This window comes from Cebidichthys violaceus, unplaced genomic scaffold (assembly GCF_023349555.1).
Source record: "Cebidichthys violaceus isolate CVI_PGR_0920_01 unplaced genomic scaffold, fCebVio1.0.p SCAF_690, whole genome shotgun sequence".
NCBI classification, from domain to species: domain Eukaryota; kingdom Metazoa; phylum Chordata; class Actinopteri; order Perciformes; family Stichaeidae; genus Cebidichthys; species Cebidichthys violaceus.
Genome location: NW_027176917.1, coordinates 1 through 18,105, shown reverse-complemented (window position 1 = coordinate 18,105; position 18,105 = coordinate 1). Strand labels below are relative to the sequence as shown.

Genomic DNA, 18,105 nt, shown 5'->3' with positions numbered 1-18,105 from the left:
ACTTCAAATGAGAATTACAGCAGCTCTTTAGAATAAAACAAATATGCAGCATTATATATTCAATGTTCTATCTCATCTCTATCTCTAAATTAATTCTATAATAATTTTCTAAATATTTGCTCTTACTTGATTTATTTTATTCTGAAAAGCTGACATGAAAATTGAATCTAGGATTCACTGCAGATGTTCCAAACACAACTGTCTTGTCACTAGATGTGGTACCTGTGAACGTCTCCCTTGTCACAGCTGAATGGCTGCAGCAACACTTGAAGACAATGAAAGCCTCCAAAATTCTTTTTCTTCCCTCTGTTTCTTCATAACAATGGAGCGAGAGCGAGGGGGGGGGTGAATAATTATAGGTGTGGAGATAATTTCATTTAAACGGGATAAAGCGAGACGAGGCCCGGGTTGCTTTAAACAAGACAGTGGGCGAAAGAGGAGACTGACTTTACAAACTAGTATGAGGCTTTTAGAAAAAATCCCACGAACCGAGTGCATCAAACCGGAACGGCTTGTGATTGATCTACGTCGTAGAGCAGACGTGGATCCACGTCGTAGAGCAGACGTGGATCCACGTCGTAGAGCAGACGTGGATCCACGTCGTAGAGCAGACGTGGATCCACGTCGTAGAGCAGACGTGGATCCACGTCGTAGAGCAGACGTGGATCCACTCGGCTGGCAGGAAGATTGATGAAGGTTCGCTTGAAGAAGACACTCAATGATGATGTTCACCAGGGCGCTGGACTGCAAGCAGCACAATCCCTGTTCACTCTGATTATTGGGACATTTCCTCACACAGCCTGATCGGTTTGTGTTGTTGTTGTTGTTTTACTGTGACTCATGAGCCTCGGTTAGAAACAGGGATGTGGAATTGAACAGACGTCGACAGGAGGAAGTGGTGTGTGTGTGTGTGTGTGTGTGTGTGTGTGTGTGTGTGTGTGTGTGTGTGTGTGTGTGTGTGTGTGTGTGTGTGTGTGTGTGTGTGTTACTGGGCCGCACCAGTTTCCCTGATGGTTATATTGGCTAACGATGAACAAAGTGAAACTTTCAAAACAATGTCTTTTAGTTGTTAGTTTACAGCAGCTGTAATAAGGGAGGTGACAGTGGGAGAAGGAAGCGTCTCTACTCTCAACCACAGCCCAGTTACACTGAGAGGGACCAGCTCTGCTTTTGTTCACGACGTGTTATCGTTGGGAACATCTTCTCCAACTTAAGTATGCTATCGGTTAAGATCTACGTATCTTATGGGAAGTGGTAGACAAATTAATTGTTCGTGAATTGTAGGATGTGTCAGTACCTCATTTGACTTTGTTGTTTAAGAGAAGTATGAAGAGTTTCTAAAAGGAAATGAAATGTTTTAGGTCAACAAAGGTCAATACATCACACTATTTAGAATGAAGATGAGTTGGGATCAAAACAATTGAATATTGCATTCATTTAATAAGAACGAAGCATCTGATAGTATTTTAATTTGTGTAAATCGTATTTGTTTGTTTGATCCGGCAGAGATATTGTCAAGTTTATACTAATTTTATACTAGTGAGGCTTCAGTAGGGCCGTAAGAAGCTGTATTCACATGTCTTGTTTTGTCCGACCACCAGTCCAAAGTCCAATGCTGTAAACGGAGAAAATCAGAAAATCCTCTCATTTCCGAATTTAATTTTTTGCTTGAAAAATGACCTAAATGATTGTTTACCAAAAAGTCAATCGACTGCTCCGTTAATCAACTTTGTTTTCATTTTAACCACGGTGGCTAAATTCAATGTTGTGGATGTCAAGTTAAAGTGATAGATCCACGAGTTTGATGGCTAATTAGAGGCCAAAACATTGAGACAAATGTTAGGTTTCACTGACTGTGTCGACCCAGTGGCCTCATTATGACGAATGAAGGGTCTGCATTTTTTTTCACACAGCGCTGACGTCGTTCTGAACGCGGCTTAAGATCACCACAGTTTGTTACTGCTGAGTCACGACTAGAAGAAAAAAACAATGCAAATTGCGTCTATAATTCTGGACTTTTTAAGGTCAAGGAGGGATTATGACGATTTTATAGCAAGATGTGATATTAGCATCTCACAACTGCATCATAGTCATATCTTTACAGCCACATGGGAGTGACGCTTTCTTTCTTCCATCTGCACACAGCTGTGTTTCTGAATATGAACAGTTGCATTATTCGATTTAATCTCTTTTTTATATAGCTAACATAAAAATAAATGAAATGAAAACATATTTCCTCATCCATGTGTGGGTGGAGAATTTTTATAATCCTCTACATTTATTAACGTCTTTATTTATTTTTCTATTTGAGTACCTAAAATTTGATTTTTTTTTTGTTAATGCCACCTCTGAACGAGACTGTATTTTCTTATAATAATTAACATTACTTCATAGTTTGGTTGAAAGTGAACTGTGTGTCTGTGGCCAAAAACACTAAATTCTTTGAGCTTTAAAATCCTGTGAATTAGACTGTTAACTCTGGAACAGTATGTAAAGACACTCAACAAACATTTTATATTTTCTGTCTACAGAAAGAGAATGACGATTCAGGACAGCCTCCAGCACCCCTGGATCAAGGTTTGGACTCTTCTGTTTTGTGGCAGAAGTTGATATTTGAAACGTCTGATTGATTCTGTACCAAATCATTATTTCCAATAACATTCTTCTATCAATACATTTGCTGTGTTTGTGAAATCAGCCAAAGGACACTCAACAAGCACTGAGCAGAAAGGAGTCGGCCGTCAACATGGAGAAGTTCAAGAAGTTTGCGGCTCGAAGGAAATGGAAAGTAAGTGTTCTTTGTTTTCTACACGCCACGAAACTCCAGCTTCAGGAAAGACACAACCTTCAGATGTAGCGCCAGTGCTGCTCCAGTGGTCGCCTCCTTGTCTGTTTGGGTTCATCACGGCTGACCCGGCGTTGTCATGACATGCCGGTTTATCTGTGGTGGTTTGGCGGTGCAGTCATGCCTCTGTCTTCATGCTCCAGTCTGGCACTCTGGAAGCTTCTGGCTTTACAGTGACCTCGATTTGACTACAATTTAAAAAAAAAAAAAAAAAAAAAAAAAAAAAAAAAAAAACATGACGAAGCAGAAGCGACACTATAGTTTGTTGAAGTGAGATTTAAAAAGTGCCAGGTTTAGAAAATACTTCTAGTGAGGTTTTAGAATGACGCTTTGAACAAAATCCTCAATTTGATTAAAGTGATTCATTGGATTAAATGAGTTTGTCTCTTTTTATGAAATCAACTTTCTTGAATTGATAAAGGTGTAACAAGCAGAAGATGTAGCTTTAGAAAAGGCTAAACGCCAACAAATATTGATTGACTTAGAATATTTCGTGAGATAAAAACATGTTGTGAATCTTTTTTCAATGTATTTTGACTTTTGGACGTTGTGGTGAATGGATAGAATAAATAAACATTTGCGCATTCAAATTTGTATTCAGAATTTTAAGGTCAATATTAAAAATGAAGCTTCCAACTATTCAGTTCAGCGCTAGAAAGAAGTTTGGTTTTAGTCCAGAAGCCATTTGACGGACAGTCAGCTTAGCTTGTGCATAGATTTAATAAATGCTTGAATAATAATAATGTTGTGCCTTCGTGGTGTTTGGATATCGTTGGCCAGTTACAGATTGGTCACCTAACAGTAAGAAGGATGACGGGTTATCAAAGAATGAATGACAATGAGTGAAGAAACTGAACTGAATTGAAACGGAGCAGAAAATTGCTTCGTGTCTGCAGCTGCCAGTTCCGTTCATGGTCCCCTGAACACGACTTGACATTAACTCGTTAACTTCCTGTTCTACTCGTTCATCAACCGATACTCTTCTTCTCTCTTCCAGCAATCCGTCCGACTTATCTCCTTATGCAACCGCCTGTCCCGCTCCTTCCTGTCCAGAAGCAACATAAGTGTGGCGCGCAGTGACGACACGTTGGTAAGAAACTGGAGAACTGATTCTGTGTTGTGCTTTTAATGGTACATAAAGACATGAAAGCGCAGGACAGGCAGCGGAGATCTGGATCCAGAGTCATTAAGTGGATTTGGGCTTTGCAGCTATTAACACCTCCGAAGGCTTTAAATTGCACTTTAGTAAAAAAAAAAAAAATCCACAACAAGAGAAGCATTGGTTTTATCTCTGCGGCCCTATCTTTAATACAAACCAAATAGACCTAATTAACAGGAGACTGGCAGCTTCATGAGTTTCTGATTGCTTTTAGTGAAGTGCATTTTCTTGTTAGGACCCCGAGCTCTCAGTTACAGCTCTGGTATTTCTAACTCCACAATCCCTCTGAGGATCTTGAGCTCCTGCGTGTAATTGATCTGCTCCTCGTTTTCCCACCAGTGCCACAGGTCAGGCGTTTGTAGAATTGTTGGAATTTCACTGTGTGTAACCTCAAAAGCAGTGTGAGCTTATAGGAATGTGAGGAGGAAACTCGTTTAGTACACGACCCAGTTTGTTTGAGTTTGTCATAGTACCACACACAGTACGAATCCCTATATGCGTGTCTATGCGTGAGATGTAAACACTGCAGCCTCGGTGAGAGGTTTAATCATTTACTAAGCCAGCGGGCCGAGGCCGGGCCCGTTTCCTCATCAGACTAGTACGCAGCAACTTCCTGGTGTCTCAGGTGAGCTGGCAGGTAGAGCTGAGCGCCCCCTGTAGTCCACCAACAGAGCTGCAGCAGCACTAGAAGCTTTCTCAGAGATCTTTGTTGTTTCTTTATTGGCTGAGCAGCTCCTAGGGTCAAGTGCTTTACTTAAAGACTCCACTCAGAGGTGGGTTTCAGTGCAGCGGCCCCTCTGTAAACTTTCTACTAAGAAGTCGTTTGTGTTCCGTGTCGGAGAATGGGAGTAAGTTCACGCATCGGTGAGAGCGGAGGAAGTATTAGTAGTAGTGATTGTTTTAGTTATTGATTAATCGTTTTCATGACTCCGCACCAGCAACTGTTTCACAATTGTTTTCTCCAAATGTTTACCTGGACTCGAGGATAAACTGATTTAGAATTTGGTGGTCAGATAAAACACGCTTTTGGCCATAACTCAAGAATTCATAGGCTAATTAAGACAATTTGATACAAATGTCTGATAGGATAAAAGTGCTGACTGTTGGAAAACAGACATGGATGGAGACTGCAACTTATCGGCGGACTGCAAATTCTAGTCCGGTTCATTGTTTAATCTGTAAAATGTGGAGAGTAAGAATTATATATCACTTTAAATTCCTATTTCAAAGTTCTCTTTCCCAGATAACCTCGATGTTAAGAGGTTACATAGAAACACACGAGTCCACTGGATCATTTAGTGATTCTATAGTTTTATTCTAGCCATCAGATTTAATATCTCAACTTCAGTTTGGTAGGGACACGTCCCTGTCACTACCCAGTGACTACTACTGAATCATTTTGATCAAAATAAAACCACAGTACTCAAAGTATTTGGTATCAGTTACCAGATCTTGTTCTCGACTCAGAGGCGGTCCTAGACTCCCTAAACAAAAGAGTCCAGGATCAAAGCATCATGGCCCGTTGTAGAAGGAGCACTAAACTTAAGGCAGTTTAGTGCCTTAAGTTTGTCTACATAATCAATTTCAAATAAAATAATTGTTTTACTGAAGGAAACGTGTCAAAGTGAACATGAGAGGAATTATTCTTATGTTGCAAATTTCAGTTTGCATGTTGCCATTTGGGTGAAATGGACCTCAAAGCCGAATAAAATGAATCCGATGGTTTGTTATTGCAAAAAAAAGATCTTAGATTTGTTGATATTTCTTTGTTGAAATTGTTCTTCATGTGATGTGGCTGAAATTAAGGCAAAACGAGAAGCGAGTTGAAACCATTTGTTCTTAATAAATGACTGAGATGACCAGTTATCACACTTTCCATTCAATCAACGAATGAGTTATTGAGCTAAAAAAAGAACTTGCAGAGTAATGGATGACTCAGTTAGGAATGTATTTTTGTAGAGTCAGCCTGCCATGGTAACAAGCATAGGAGGTTTAGTCACCTGAACAAACCGCCCCAAAAATAACTTCATGAAGGACAGAAGAGCATTACTCATTTCCACTGCCCGCACTTCTCAGCCTCTCTGACAACTGCTGCTTCAATTTTTGTCACAAGACCAAATCTTTATTTTCCGGATACCAACCCCCTTCGTCCATTTAATGAGAAGTCATTTTGACATTTGTCTCCAATGTCATGGAAAATTATAGTTTCTTTAAGCTGAGAATGAACGACTTGTCTATCCATCAGAGCTCCCCAAAACAGATCACAATATCATCTGAAAGGGCAAAATTATTAGTTATTGATATTATATTCTTCTATGGTCAATTTGTCATAATTTCTAAGCATGTAAGAGATAATTTCATAGATGAATTACAGCGATAGACTGCGTGTCTTTTGAATGATTCTTCCACAGAGAGGAAGTTATGAATGATCTCCTGAAAACGGTGGGAACCGTTATTACACGTCAAAGAGATATTTGGTAAAACCTCTCCATCCTGTGTCGTGAATTACAATTTGTAGAAGGCCAAAAAAAAAATCCACAAACGACTTTGTTGACGGCGAATCCCCAGCAGGCGGTTTGCAGCTCCTCTGAGGTGGTTTAGTCGTGGCTCTCCCAGCAGGGAGGGTCTGTTGAGGAATGTAGCTGGAGTGTCACGCTTGGCAGAACAAATGCCACATCAGCCTCGCCTCCCACCTCCTCCTCCCACCTCCTCCTCCTCCTCCTCCTCCTCCTCCTCCTCACCTCCCTGCCTCTCTCGTCCTCGTCTCTTTGTGCAGCAGAGCATCACAGCTGATTTCTGTGCCGTCCGGCTGAAGGTCTTCGGGTCACATGTCATGGACAGAAAATAAAAAAATAAAAAAAAGATACATTTTGAACTTGAAGTGCTGTTGTGGAAAAAAAGAAAAAGAAAGAAGAAAAGCCTGTTTGTTTCTGTGTGATTTCATGCATGAGGAAAAAGATGAAAGAGAGACTTAAGGGAGGGAGCATGTGATAGAAAGAATTCTCAGGATTAATGTTCACAGGATTTCATCGTCATCCTGTGAACAGTTAAAGGAGTAACTATCTTTCCCACCTGTCTAGGATGAGGAAGACTCCTTTGTGATGAAGGCCATCATCCACGCCATCAACGACGACAACGTGCCCGGTCTGCAGCATCTGCTCGGCTCCTTGAACAGTTACGACGTCAACCAGCCCAACAAGGTGACCAACGCAGACGCGTACATGAATAGTATTAAAGCTGGTTTGTTTGTTTTTTATTTGTGAAATGTGTGAAATGTCTCCTGTTACATTTTGATGATAAATTCAAACCCCCAGAATATACTAGAATATACGTCGTCATGATCTGAAGGAATGTCGGTGCGGTCCACTTTCCCACAAACACAGACGTCAGTTCAGCTCAGTGTCTTCGGGGTCCGGGGTCTTTTTAACCATTTGTCAGCTTGTCCTCATGTTCCACCCTGAAGCAAATGTGACGCGATGAATGGAAGCTCCACATCACGAGATCAAGAAGTCCATTTTGTGATCTCGTGATTGTGCAAGTCTGTGCTTCATTTTAGGGTGAAGAGATGGAGTTTGATTTTTGTTAGTTTAAAGCTACAACTGTTGTCCCCAAGACGAGCAGAACAAAACAAAAGAAAACTCCAGACAGAGATAGAAATATTTAAATGTGTAGGTTTTATACTACTTGCATGAAGGGAAGTCATAAACCCCGGATCAACATTTTTCTGTTTGAGCAACATTTCCTCAGATGTAAGGAAGCGTTCATTAAGTTCAATCACCGCATGAGAAACAGACAGACAGAGAGACAGATGTCCAGTTCTTGAGGGAAAGTCTCTTGGGTATGATCATCCCAAACAGAAGCAGATTTCTGCACATTAACGGGCAACAAATCAGCTTCTGAACGGACAGAAAGAAGTCATTTTTCATCTACATTTATCCTCGTGTGTGTCTCTCTCACATGAATAACAAAAATAGTGGATGACATGGAAATGAAAAGTGGAGAATAGTTGTTTTGAGCTGAAAATAGGCCCAAAAAAATGAAGAAACAGACGAGTTCAAAATATGATTGTTCAAGTGTTTATTTAAATATATTAACAGAAAGAAAAGAGCATGACAGAATGGAAGCGGAGTTAAAGGAGGTTGTTGTAGTTGCGTACATTTAATAAGAGAATGAAGTGCAGAGAACAGATGTTTAGGTTCGTATCCAGACTTAACAACTCTCTCTTCAATCTATTTGCTGTTTCGTTGGAGGAGATTTGTTTGACGTTTGTTGACAGCTGATGGGCGATGGGAGGGAAACGTGAAGTCATTAAACTCAGTGAAGTGTAGAGGAGAAGAGGAGAGGGAGAATGAGGTAATGGCAACACGAGGACGAGGAGGAGGAGGAGGAGGAGGAAGAGGAAGAGGAAGTTCAGGGACGTCATCTCCATTTTCGTCCATCCTCTTTCCTCCTTTTCTTTTACTGCTTATGTCTCCATCACCATGCAGTGACTCAAACACACCGTAGACATCAATACTGTCTAAATCCTCTCATGAGTCTGTCCAAATGTGTTTCCTTAACACCTAAGGTTTGTGAGATACTATAGAACAGAATCAACTTTTTCTTCCCATATTCATAAGGTGTAATTAGTCCGATTGAGGCATTCAGCTCCACTTTACAGACACACAAACTCATCGGGGTCACTGAAAACTAAAAACTCTGTCGTGTGCGTACGTTGCAGCATGGGACTCCTCCCCTGCTGATTGCAGGCGGCTGTGGCAACATCCAGATCATCGAGGTGCTGATGAGGAAAGGTGCCGAGATCCAGGCCCACGACAAGGTAAGGCCTCGTCTGTTTGGTCCAATCGGAGCGCCTCTGACAGCCGGCCGTGGAGTTTAATAGACGCACATTAAAGGCGTCGGAGCGGAAGAATGTGACAGATTACGACGGGGGGCTATTTACACTATAAATACATGAACTCATTGCACTCGGCTGCACAAAGCACTGTAGAGACTAGCATATGCTAAACCCACATGTTTTAAATAGATATAGATCCTTCAATTAACAGCATCCATCTGTACCAACATGTATACTAGAAAGTATGAAAAACTATTGGCATGAATTAGACGTACTAACGCCAACATTACTGTCGGTCTTGTGCACACAGGGCCCAATTTTTAAGTGATTTGTAATTATGAAATAAAAAGATAAGTAGTTAAAGTTGTAGTTGTGGTATGGACCCGAAGTAGGGCTTCAAATAACGATTATTCTCTCAAATATTGAAGTGCAGCTCTAAGTTGTGAAGAACACTTTTTAAGTGGGAAGGCAGGGTGCTAGCACATCCTCACAACCGTTCCAAGCTCTTTGTCAAGGCTGTGTTCATATCATCTGGCTGCAGACACATTCCCGGAGAGCTTGATTTTCTCATAAAGGTCAGGGATAAATCCTGGAATTTTTTTTTTTTTCTTCTCTTCTCGAACCTTCAAGAGTGGAGCCAACGCTATCTACTACGCAGCGAGACACGGCCACGTCGAGACCCTGAAATTCCTCCATGAAAAGAAATGCCCTCTGGATGTCCAAGATAAGGTGAATCAACACACACACACACACTCACTACTACTCGCTACACTGCGTTATCTATCAGCAATTACTCACACACTCCTACCCATCAAATCTCCTGAGAAGCATTACTTTGATTTTCTGAAATGCCCAGATACGCACGCACGCACGCACGCACGCACGCACGCACACACACACACACACACACACACACACACACACACACACACACACACACACACACACACACACACACACACACGCGCGCGCTCACCACAGTGAGCACCTGGGGAGCAAAAACCAGTTACTCTGGCATTTTATCAGCTTATTTGCAGTTGCTATAGAAACAGGTTTTGCTGAGTGTGTGTGCGTGTGCGTGCGTGCGTGTGTGCGTGTCCTCGATCACAGAGGCAGACGAAATCCCAAAAGCATTTGTTTTTCCAATCTCTTCAATCATTTTTACCGTCGGTGGAGTCCTCTTCTGTCTGCGAGCATCATTAAAGTTTCATCTCACTTTATTACTCGATAACTTTATAATCACAAACCGAGGTGTGTGTGTGTGCGACCAAGTCATCCTCTTATGAGAAAGGCCTTTTTAACAAGGTGAATCTTTTCTTTTGCCTTTACTGTTTATGTAGTTCTCTTAATTAAATAGACCTGTAAAGTTAGTTCCCCCCCCCCACCCCCCAGCATAGATCCATTAGATGCTATTTTAGGGGATGGGAGTCGTTTCACATAAGCAGCTCCTCTGCTAACGAGCTTCCTCTCTGACTGGCAGCCATAAGGTTCAAGCTGATGGATCGATGGCTAAAGAGTCTGCGCGCGAGGGACGGTAAAATCTGGAAGGTCTTGTTTGAGTGGAGGTTTTGGAAAAGCGGCTGACTCGGCGGAAGTGGCACGACTAACGGGAGGATCATCACATCCCTGAATGTCACTGCTTTACGTTATTCTTCCACATGGAAGCGGAGCGTAAAAACTGGATTGCTCCGGTGTTACGCTGCAGCCTTACAGATTCAGTAAACAAGATTTCACTTTGCACGAATATCACCAAGGCTGATGTTGTTATCAACGAGGCCTCGCAGGTGTTCAGGTTGTACAAGGTAACGTACACAACATTTGCTGTGAGGACCATTTGTAGCAACCGCACCCAAAGAAGAAGACCCAACCACAAACAACTATATCATTTTTTTGTATTCAAATTTGTGAATAAATGTCTTGCAATTTGAATAATGATTATTTGTTGGACATAAAATGTTGCTGTTGAGGCTTTTCGGGCGGTCTTCAAGTGTCCATCAAGGGACGCACTGCATGAAAGTAATTATTGTGAAAACTCCAAAACATCCTGTTTCTTCATTTCAGTCAGAAGAGACAAGTGAGATGAAGAGAAGATAATTTATTTATTATAAACTGATGATAAGACGGAGTCTTTAGCGCTTGGACTCTACAGGGAGATTTTTTTAATCAAGAGCTACAAGATAAATCCCCTCATGGAGTCCAGACAATGCTGGTGACTGATGAGGCTGTGAAGGCAGAGATGCAATCCTATTTAAAAAGACACAGCAGCAAGCTTCTGGATAGAAGAGACCAGCTGATCAGAACAGCTGATATCATGGTTGACGGCGCCAAACGATGACGGCGAGGAAATTGCGTGCGCGAGAGGAGCGAATGGCAGATGTATGAGGAATAAACTCCAGGCCTAAGCATTCCAACGTTAGAGATAGAGCTAGAGGTTCATTTCAAGTTGTGGTTTGCATCCGTCTTACTGTACATTTGACCTGCTGGTGGTTTGGTGTTAATCCTCTGTTGTGTCCTCCAGTCTGGGGAGACCGCTCTTCACGTGGCGGCCCGCTACGGCAACGTGGATGTGGTGAGCTACCTGTGCAGCATCCGAGCCAACCCAGACCTGGCTGACAGGGTAAGCACACCTTCTCACACACACACACACACACACACACACACAGACACACACACACACACACACACACACACACGCACACGCGCACGTAGCAGGATAACCTAGTGTTGATACTTGTTCTTTTTGCGTTTCCATCTCCAGGAGCAGGAGACCCCGCTGCACTGCGCGGCGTGGCACGGTTACTCGCCAGTGGCCCGAGCGCTCTGCCAGGCGGGTTGCCACGCGGACGCAAAGAACCGCGAGGGGGAGAGTCCGCTGCTGACGGCGTCCGCCCGGGGCTTTGTGGACATCGTGGAGTGCCTGGTGAAGCACGGGGCCGACATAGAGGCGACTGACAAGGTGATGCTTGATGTGGATCATTTATCTTCATGTCTGACTCCACCACAACTTTAATAACAATGCAAAGACATTAACCCAGTTTTATTGTCGGTTTTCTATTAGAAAGAGAGGTTAGTTACAAAATAAGTTAAAGTTAATTAGATGCTTTGGCAACACTGTTTCTAAACTTTCATGCCAATAAAGCAGAATTGAATTGATTAGTTGACCACATCTGAACACACATTGAACACAAATGTGTTTAGGATCACCGACATTCAATAATGTGACACTGGAGGATTTACATTGTGTGTGTGTGTGTGTGTGTGTGTGTGTGTGTGTGTGTGTGTGTGTGTGTGTGTGTGTGTGTGTGTGTGTGTGTGTGTGTGTGTGTGTGTGTGTGTGTGTGTGTGTGTGTGTCTCTCTCTCTCTCTCTCTCTCTCTCTCTCTCTCTCTCTCTCTCACTCACTCACTCACTCACTCACTCACTCACTCACTCACTCACTCACTCACTCACTCACTCACTCACTCACTCACTCACTCACTCCCTCCCTCTCTGCAGGACGGCCACACGGCGCTGCACCTGGCCGTACGGAGGTGTCAGGTCGATGTGGTCCGCTGCCTCCTCAGGCACCGCTGCCACATGGACCAGCAGGATCGCCATGGCAACACGCCGCTGCACATCGCCTGCAAGGACGGAAACCTCCCCGTCGTCACGGCGATCTGCGGCGCCAAGGCAGGCCTCGACGTCCCCAACAAGGTGAGGACAAACCAGCGAACCGCAGAACCTGTCTGACTTGCCCTGACCTCAACCCCATCCAACACCTCTGGGATGAACTGGAACAAGCCAAAACTTATCGGCCCAAAATCAGTGTTGGACCTCACCACGCTCCCTTGGCTCAATGGGAGTAAATCTCCTGCAGCCAGGTTCCAACATCTGGTGGAAAGCCCTTCCGAAAGACCATTGGTTGTTATAGCTGCAGGTTTCGTGCCTGTGGTGTGGAAATGAGATGTTGTAACAGTCACATAGGGCTTCAGTGTCCACATACTTTTGACTATGTAGTGTTGGCTGTTCCATCCAGGCTGAACTAGAGCTAATCACAGGCTGAATAGAGGGATAAATAAACAGAGAGCGAACATATTAAAAGGGATTAAAGGGATTTCTGTAAGTATAAATACATGCAGCCTGAGGGTTTTAACATCTGTGAGCATTTTATTTTGGCTTGAAAACGGTCTTTATTCTGATATCTGCTAAATAAGCAGCTTTTTTTTTCTATTTTGGTGAACTGGTCCTTTTTGGGCGCTGTCACATAACTGGTTTATATCTGGCTGAAGATTCCATCATGCTCTGTCTCTCTGCCAAGCACGACTTCCCACACATGTTTCTGCCTTTTTTCCACTTTGTATTTTCTATTTTCCGCGTGCGGAAGCAGTTTTCTTTTTCTCCCCCAGAATAGTTGAGGGAAAGTGACGGAGATGTTTTGATTTATTCATTATTCTCACTATCCTTTTTTTTTTCATTTTTTTTTCCAAAGCTTATCTAAAGCAGCATGTCACACGTTGCTGAGTCGATGCCTGGATTTGTCTTCTCTGTCAGCTGCAGACACTGGGGAGGAAAATGAGAAGGGTGGAATTGAAAATGTCTCCTGCTCTGTTTACAGCCAAATAAAACGGGATGAATGCCTTCTCGTTTTCTCAAGTTGTGACAAAAGGGAATCGATTGGAGCGCTGCTTTCCAAACAAGTGTACTCTGTCGTGGGTATCGATGTTTTCCAACGCGTTTTTCTTTTGACTCCTGGCCCAGAGAGCTTTCATAGGAGTGCCAGCGTTTGGGGTGTGGTGAGAAGTACTTGTACAACATCACATTTGTGTCACACAATGGTTAACTCACGATCACCTCCTAATTGTGTTGTAATAAGGGAGCGGCCGTTCAACTTTTCTCTACATTAATTCCTTGTACATCCACTTGTATCCTCTTAAATTAATACATCTTAGAATTAATCTATGAATTAGTCTGTGAGGGCTGTCACCAGGGAACAAGAACAAGTCATTATACATGACAGACTCTGGACTGTTGATCAGCTGCTTAAGTAATGTACTTTTTAAATGGTATTTGAATGAGGATTTGCTGCAGGATTGACGTATGTAAAAGTGGGCAGCTGTTCCACTGATTGATGGCACGATAGATGGCCTCTCTAATCACCATCTTTAGAATATTATCTCACTATAAACTGTGGCGTCGCTCTCATACACCGTTAACAGTTTGCGATTGCTCTCAATATTCCTTTACGACCCACATCAGAGCCTAAACATGGTTTCTCTGGTTTGGTGGACCAGACATTCTCGTCCCAGCTGTGTCTCGTGCTGCAGGATCTCTACGTTGTTATTTTTCCACCTCTGTGTCCTGGCTTTGCAGTTTTATACATGACGCGTCTGTCGTTTGTTTGTCTCTTCACCCAGCACGGCAGGACTCCCCTCCACCTGGCTGCGAACAACGGGAGCCTCGAGGTGGTCCGCCACCTCTGCCTGGCCGGAGCCAACATCGACGCCGTCACCAACGTAAGTCACCGCGCGGCTTTCTTCTTTCCGACCGCTCCCCTTCGCGTTGCAGCGACAGACGCTTAAACGCGCGTCTCATTCAGCCGCTACGTGTCTCAATGCTACGTGTCTCAATGCATCGTGTCTCAATGCATCGTGTCGCTGCGGGTAATTGTGAAAATATATTTTAAAATCCAGTGCAGCTTCTTGGCATTTAAATTCATTATATATATTTTTTGATATGTCTCTTCTGAGATCTTCCGCCCTGGTTGATTGAATGCATAAACAACATACATAACACAGCTCATATATTATACAAACTGAAAATGTCTCCGTCTCTGTTTGTTTAAATCACAGTAACAGTTGTTGGTGAGTCGTTCATTTCCTGCTTGAGCTGCAGAGCTGCTCACTTCTCACACACACTTAATAAAAGCAGACAGCTGATGGCAGCTTTTTAACTCTTCCTGGATTCAATCTGCAGGAATTCATTATTCGAGCTGCCCTCCTGATACCGAGCTGCACCGCCATTCTTTTACAATCCCAGCCTCTGGTTTTAAAGCTTAAACGTCTTTTTGTTATTGAAATTAATTCAACCTCTTCAACCCTGTTGCTCACCTTAAATTTCTCCTTTTAAGTAGCCTCAATGTTTTGACTAAACAGTTTTGTTCCTCACAGTGGTGCCTGTTTGAAAGTGACACTTTTCAGTAGCGACACCATTGCATTAGATACAAATGTTCTATGTTTTTTTGTGCAATAAAGCCAAGAATATTCGGTATCTTTAGAATCTCTGCGATATCCACTGGGAGTGAAAATAAACTTCTGAATGTCTGAACAGAGCTGAGATGTGTGACGTGCATCTTAATTAAAGTCCTCACCAGTGAGAGTGACATGATGGAAGAATACATTCAAGAGGATTTTTTTCTTCTAAATAAACAACGTATAGATAGAAAAATAGTCATTACATGTGTGCTGGTGACTCTTCCCTCTGCCTGTATCTTCTTATTTTGCTGTGTCGGGACGTTTCTGGACGTCGTCTTCTATAAAAACGTGGCGACCATTGCCAGATCGTCATCTTATTTTGCTTTGTTCACAACATTTCTGTGACGAGAAATGAGGAAGAAGAAAGAAATACATTTTCTTAAGAAAGATAAGTTGTGACTTAAATGATGGTCATGTTTTATTTCCTGATTAGGTAGAAGTTACCTGTAATAAATATATACATATGTAACCTGGTACTAATTATAGGTTAAAGAGGCAAAGTTCTGAGACAGTTATTTGAGTTTGTAAGTTGATTTCTAGAGGAATGTTCTTTAAAGAACCGCTCAAATTAAATCCAAGTAAATATAAATGTTTCATTTATTTTTTGTTGACGTAATTCTTCAGACATGTTGAATTTTGTGCTTCAAATTTCACATTTGTACATGTGTAGCTGAGCTGCTGTGCTCCAACTAACAGACTCCTCTAGTAATACATTTGAATAAATTAATCAGAGTTCTTTCTTCCCTTTATAATTAGTACCAAATTAGTTATTTCCAGGAAATCTTTGGGTAACAATTAAGAAACTATGGAGCGGTAAACTAAAGCATAACTAAAATGACTTTCAGGAATAAGTTATTCAGAGTGTATATTCATCGTTCAGTGCTTCCTCTTCACTTGTTAGTACGTGTCGTTACATTTCCAACCAAACAAACAAAGTTTCTCTTGTAGGGTCACAATTACAAAACACACTAATTCTAATGTGCAGTGAGTGTAGTTACAGCCGCCGGCTATCAGAGCTTTCATCAAACAGAGCAGAGTCACGCATTTATCTGGATACGAGTGAGTTTGATCCTAATGGCTTCCATGCAGTGAGGTCGAGCTGAAAAGATATCCAGATTAGTCGATTTACAGAAAGATTTAGATAATCGATTAATAGTTTGTAATTTTCAATCAACGATGTCCAGATTTCGATGGTTTTCAGTTTCATTTAAGGCTTTTGTTTGTCTTATATGATGATACATTTTATATTTTCGGGGGGTTGGACTGTTAAAACACCACATTTGAATATGTTGACGTGGATTTTAGGAAATGTTCCCCTTTTTTTCCTCAAGAAAATCTTCAGCAGCTTAATGAAAATAATGGTCAGTTGCAGCCGTGCATCGAGTTCAGATCAGATTATTAGATTAATCTATTGTGAATTTGCAGTCTCTGGATCAATACAGTCTTGTGTAATCGTATTAGATTTAAACCCATGAACCACCTGAAGGCTTGAAATCTGAACTTCAGTAATTCTTCACCAGTAACATTATCTGTCCTCTAAATGTACATAGACATCTGGTCAACATGGAGTACTCTTTGTTATAAACTTAAAAAGTTGAATTCTTTGTCACTTTATTGAGTTTAAGATTATTATTTCACTCTGATCTGATGAACAAATATCATTTTTCATCTGCTTTAATTCAGACAATCAGTTCCAGGAAGGCTCCACTGCCAGATGTCCTTCTCTCTCTCTCTCTGCATTCTCTAGCTGTTAATATTGTATGACAGCCGATGTGCTATGCATGTTTAATATAAAAGCTCATATTGAGATGTATAATTCATCGTCCAGCGGCTTGTTGTGGAGCAGCGGACGGTGAGCTCAGGGCTCGATCGTTATTGTTTGCTCACTTTTATTTCGTCCTCTGTTGCCTGTCATCATTCCTCTTCTCTTCTTTCCCTCGGAGGAGAGATACTACAGATGATCCATCGCTCTAATATTAGTCGCGTGGCCAACAAAACACCAGCCACACTCGCGTCATCTGCCAGTTGCCAAGCAGCGGTAGTTGTAGTCGTAACGCTCCTGCCGTCTGTAAGAGCGAGTCCCGGGAATTTGCTCACACGTGAATCGCACTAAGTGGTCGGCTTCAGTCATTAATTTACATTTCTGACATTTAGCCGAACCGAACGGCTTAAAGGTTTTTGTGCTCTTTTGATATGATGTGACCTGATCAGAGAACGCTTAAAACCAAGAAGGGAATAAAGCTAGAAAATGTCTTTAGTGCGTATTGTTGTTGGGTTTTTTTTGTAGATTAAAGACTCTTTATCCTTTCACAACAAACCCAGTTGAACGTCTTTTGGCGTAACGGTCTGCAGGAACAGGAAGCTCTCTGTGGGTGTTTCAGGCTGTCGATGCAGTTCCTCCCTGTGGAGCAGCAGCCAGAGAGCCGGACGCTGACAGATGGCTGCGTTACTGAGAGACACTTTAAATTTGTCGGGACTGTGGTGTTTCTGTGTCGGTGTGTGTTCAAGGGAAACTGGAGAGAGAGGAACGCAGTAGGGCTGTGTGTGTGTGTGTGTGTGTGTGTGTGTGTGTGTGTGTGTGTGTGTGTGTGTGTGTGTGTGTGTGTGTGTGTGTGTGTGTGTGTGTGTGTGTGTGTGTGTGTGTGTGTGTGTGTGTGTGTGTGTGTGTGTGTGTGTGTGTGTTTGCAGCTGTAATTAAAACACTGCAATTAACTGAGAGTTCAGTGCTTGAAAGGGAAACGATTTAGGTATTCAGGGAGTATCGCTGCATATGAGAGTAAGATGTAGTGAAGCCTGATAAATGATGTCACTTGAGTCGGTGTCGGTTGGGGCTAAAGACCACAAATTTGAAAATGAAAAAGAAAACTGTGGGCGTGGAGTTATTAAGGAGTGAGATCTCTGTAGCTCAGCATCTCTGCGTGAGGCCGGTTGCTAGAGGCTACCGCTTCTAGCAGAACACACCTGAATCTGCGACTGAACAGACGGCGGTCGAAAGGCATTGTGGGTAATGTGGGCTTTTAAGTTTTGACAAGGAA

At 42.4% G+C, this 18,105-nt stretch overlaps 1 protein-coding gene across 1 annotated transcript; it reads left to right on the top strand.

Annotated features, from left to right (window-relative positions):
- Positions 1-1,606: 1,606 nt before the first annotated feature.
- On the top strand, positions 1,607-14,332 carry LOC137890811 (death-associated protein kinase 1-like; the record flags this gene model as incomplete). The annotated part of the gene is made up of 10 exons (XM_068735043.1): positions 1,607-2,577; positions 2,699-2,788; positions 3,843-3,935; positions 7,085-7,204; positions 8,725-8,823; positions 9,472-9,570; positions 11,360-11,458; positions 11,600-11,797; positions 12,336-12,533; positions 14,234-14,332. Coding segments are annotated over exons 1-10 (1,134 nt in total), but the record flags the coding sequence as incomplete, so codon positions are not given.
- Positions 14,333-18,105: the final 3,773 nt, after the last annotated feature.